The sequence below is a fragment of the Diadema setosum genome, chromosome 3, assembly GCF_964275005.1.
Source record: "Diadema setosum chromosome 3, eeDiaSeto1, whole genome shotgun sequence".
Taxonomy (NCBI): Eukaryota; Metazoa; Echinodermata; class Echinoidea; order Diadematoida; family Diadematidae; genus Diadema; species Diadema setosum.
In genome coordinates, this window is record NC_092687.1 from 25,913,534 (window position 1) to 25,917,879 (window position 4,346).

General features: G+C 41.0%; 1 protein-coding gene across 1 annotated transcript; it reads right to left on the reverse strand.

Annotated features, from left to right (window-relative positions):
* Nucleotides 1-377: 377 nt before the first annotated feature.
* Nucleotides 378-1,337, reverse strand: LOC140246729 (uncharacterized). The gene has a single exon (XM_072326068.1). The coding sequence runs from the start codon at nt 1,335-1,337 to the stop codon at nt 378-380; it is 960 nt and encodes a 319-aa protein (XP_072182169.1).
* Between the last annotated feature and the right edge of the window lie 3,009 nt (nt 1,338-4,346).

Sequence of the window (4,346 nt, forward strand, 5' to 3'; positions counted from 1 at the left end):
GTGTGTGTGTGTGTGTGTGTTTTCTGTTTTTGTTTTGTTTTGTTTTTTGCTTAGCTACTTTCTGGCAACGAGGCGTAGCAGAATACCCTCATTAGGCATACACTACATTATGTTCAGCCTTTGGACAGTCATTATTTTGGGGGTATTATTCCTGAGGATGAAGTATCATAGGGCTATTAATCTTCTTTTCTCTTTCAAAAAAAAAAAAAAACAGAAACAAGGAACTTGACCATCGCCTTATGGCGTTTGTGAAACATAATGTACCTAGCATGATTACATGTTATGAGTGAAATTTCAAAGTGACATGACGCATAACATAAACAGTACAAAATCATTCAAAATACAAGCTAGTCGACGTACGATGATATGTCAGCGTGTTATACATGACTTTCATAGAGAAGTGACTTGTATTTACGATCACGTCCATGACCATGCCTTCGAGGCTGTCTTTCGACGTCATCACCTCCGAGGCCGATTACCGAAACCGGCCGAGGTGATTCGTCAGGATATTCGTTTCCCGAAGTCAGGTAGGCAGACACAGGGCGCGACGATCGATGCGCCGGCTTTGGGGCCGTTCTTGGTCCTGGTCGGCGGCCGTGTCGATATGCCGACGCTTCGTCGTTCATCATCATGCCCGGATTGTCGTAGCCGTGGAGGTATGGTGGAGGCGGAGGTCGGATGCCATACGAGGGATGCGCGCGAAACACATCTTCCAGGCGCTCGCTGTGTCGTGACTCGTGCTGCAAATGGGCGTGGCGTTCGAAACGTTCCCGTCGCTCGGGTGACGGCTGACGCTCACGTCTGTTACTCCTCCTTGGGCTCGATGATCGCTCTTCCCTCTCGACATCTCTCCTCGGAAGGCTCGTTTCCGCTTGAGTAGTGGCTTCTTCGATCGGAGCACTAGCCTCGGCGTTAGCACTAGCCTCGGCTGACGCGTCGGCCTCGTTTCGTCGCCTGTACGACGTTAATTGCACGTCCTCGTTCAAAAACTCTGTCTGAAATTCATGCGAAGCTGTCAGCGTCCCCGACATCAGTTCGCCATTAGCCGTCACCATTTCCTTGCGCATGCGCTCCACAACCTTCGGAATGACTTCGTCGAGGCGTCGGATTTCAAATCGCGTTCTCTGGATCAGAGCGCACAGGATCATCGTGCAGAATACTGCGAGCACGACCACAAGTCCAAGGCAACCGAATATTACGCCCTCCTGGTGCGCGTTGTGACCAGGGTCTTCGTGAGCGGGAATGTCTGCACGCGCATCTTGCGCATTCACAAATGGTGCCTTGTTGCAGCTCAGCAATAGCAGACAGAAGCACACAAGTAGTCCTGAATATTTCATGATGACCCGGATGCAGGATTCATGCAGCTTTCAAAAGGTCGCCGACGTTACTCGATATGTACGGCCACTGGTCTACGTCTGACAACCTGTAGGAAAACACAGAATTTAGAATTACACTTTTAGTACACATTTCAGTAATGACGATATATCATGAATATAATTTATGCATATCATGACGTACAGACGTTATAGGTCCTCCTTTGTCTTCCCAAGTCAGTAATGATTTCAATTATGTGAAAGTTTGATCTCACAATCAGCACGCAGACTGGAAATTGTTGTGGTGTGCCAGTTTGCAGCCGCCGCGGCGCGCCGTGTGCTCATCGGGGTGAGGGATCCGCGCCATTAATAAAAGCAAACATGCATTCAATGTTTGTGTTACTTCAGTCACAGCTGCAATTTTAAAGCATTGTTACTTATTGCAAACGTACCGTCTTTATAGTTTCTATGACAACGGCTAGGCAAGAACCAATCAGCTCAGTATCTCAATCAGTGATATCGCGTCAAGAACACTTACAGACTAATTGCAAATATCTTCTTGCAAACAACTCCATGTCTAGATCTCGAAACCGTTTTGTAACGTAAATTATAACGGGTATTTAACTATGTGGCTCAAAATAATACAGTATCCTATGGCAGCTGATCGAAAAACACCGGCCACCTAGGTCATATTGATGGACAATATTTCCCTTGTTACCCTGGTAATTGCCATCGCTGGAACTGACAAACTCGAATTTCTTCTGAGACCGAGTACAGGATAGGATGTGTCAAAAGGCAGGTGCCGTGGTTTCCTGAGTGGCAAAACAATTTCACTGACCTGTATCGTCGCCTTCAGATTGTACAAATTAATGCTGGTGTTGTTCTAAGCAGGTATATTATATTTTCGGCTCCAATGGAACATTGAATGTAGTGATACATGTAAAGCCTAATATTCACATGTAGGCCTATATGATGAGTCGTACACTGAGACCGTTTACGTTCCCCTGAGCAACGTATTACAGATTAACCCAATTCCTTCATCTTTCACAAATCTCCACTGCTTTATTTTACACGCCTTCCGGGTTCCTTGTGGATAAAGGGTTAAGAGTTTCGCACTATTCTTTCCGCCTGGCCGGAATATCAACGCACTCACCTCCTGGCTAGTCAAACGTGGTTCCTGAAGGAGAAATGACAAGCTAGATTATCGGATATGACTAACACCGAATCACTTTTAATGTTTCCGTAAACAGCGTGTGATTGGCCCTGTCAATTTGCCACCACAATGTTAGTAATCATAACTGGGGTTGCGACAAAAGTATTAGTGCTCGGTGTTTGTATTTTATGTTAAAATGAGTGTAATAATACTGAAGTCAAGTTGGTTAGGAATTCAATGTATAAGTTGATAACCATTTCATTCTACACGGATAAATGGTAAGTAACGCTACAGGACATTTTGAACTTGGTACAGGAAATAAAATGAAAAGATGAAACTTTGGCGTTGACTTTGAGACGAGATTAAGATTACAAAGTCTGGTACCATACTGAGTAATTTTTTTTTCCTACTTAGGGAGAAATGTTCTTCAAATGTGCATATTATAAAATGAATAAATGCAGCAGTGAAATAATTCAGTGAAATATGAATATAATAAAAAAAAAATCTGTTCAAATATCAATATTTTTAAAGTATTGATGCCGCTATCGCTTGAGGAGAAAACCGTGCAACAAAATATTATCTCGACCACACTGCAGAACAATAATATGAAATATGAAAAATTAGGTAATTCCACAAAATTTGATAATCTATGAAAAGTACGTACTCCGTACTTGCTACTGTTGACGGTGTAGGCAGGTGTTAGGGTAGGTTATGCCATTCTATTTGAGCGAGGTACATTGTATAAAGTCGATCACTCTATCTCATTTTTTTTTTCCTATAGTTGTTCTCCCGTGACGTCGTGATATTACATCCTTCTTATCCAGCGTGATGGCGGTGTTATATTATTGTTTTATTTGTTTTCAAACTCACAGTAAAATTTGACTCAGCAGTTACATATCGTCATTATGTATGACATATTCATACGTTATATCATTCAGCTTTATGAGATCAAAATAGAATCCTCAATAAACACAATTTATGTTATATTCCTAGTCGCCGTAAAGACGATATAACAACAATTAAATCAACGCTTCCCTTGCATGTAAACCACAACAATATTCACCTAAAAAAATAAAGACCTTTATCAATGAATATCGATACAAGAACAATATCAGTTTTGTTACGTTAAATTTGAGTTAAGTTACAACTGTAATTGTCCTGACAAGAAAGCAATAATAAAGCGTCAAACTATTGTCATTATTGTATGGTACAATAAGTTACCACGTCACTTAAGTGCATAGACTCAAGGAAATAAATGTGAGAATCCATTTTGCATTCCAATACTGACATTTCGAACTTTGATTTACAGCCGAGGCATTTGCAGGCCACTACAAATGGGAAAAATATAATATCTTCTTATGGAAAATACAGCAACTCCCGTTTCGGTGAAAACCTATAAATAGACCTATGCTCGTTAGGGGTGAGCTATGTCAAACAAAATAAATGCCATATAAGTCTTCCAGTTTAGTTTCTATCAGAACAAAACTGTTCTACAAAAATATATCACGTTGTATGGTTTCTTCTGCAACAACGTACGATTTGTTTAAGATTTTAACCATACGATAACATGATCTTATAAATGTTGTTACTGTATCGCCTAATAGTACTTCCTTGCTTGAAGAATATCATATTGAATGTTGTAAAGGAAACTGTATTGCGCACCGTGGTCAATGCCCTGTGACTAAATCATGTAAAGCGTTCAACAAATAGCTCCTTTGAATATATGTTGCGATCAAGTTATCGTCATCACATCTCCTCACTCTTAAAAAGCAATGGTAGAAATGACAGAAGGGAAGATGAATATGTTTATATTTAACGGTTATTTTGGGATCAATGAACGTAGTACTCGACAACACGATTGTATTTTATAACCAGACAGA

Excerpts from the sequence above, each read along its gene's own strand:
- LOC140246729 (XM_072326068.1), bottom strand. The coding sequence starts at position 1,337 with ATGAAATATTCAGGACTACTTGTGTGCTTCTGTCTGCTATTGCTGAGC.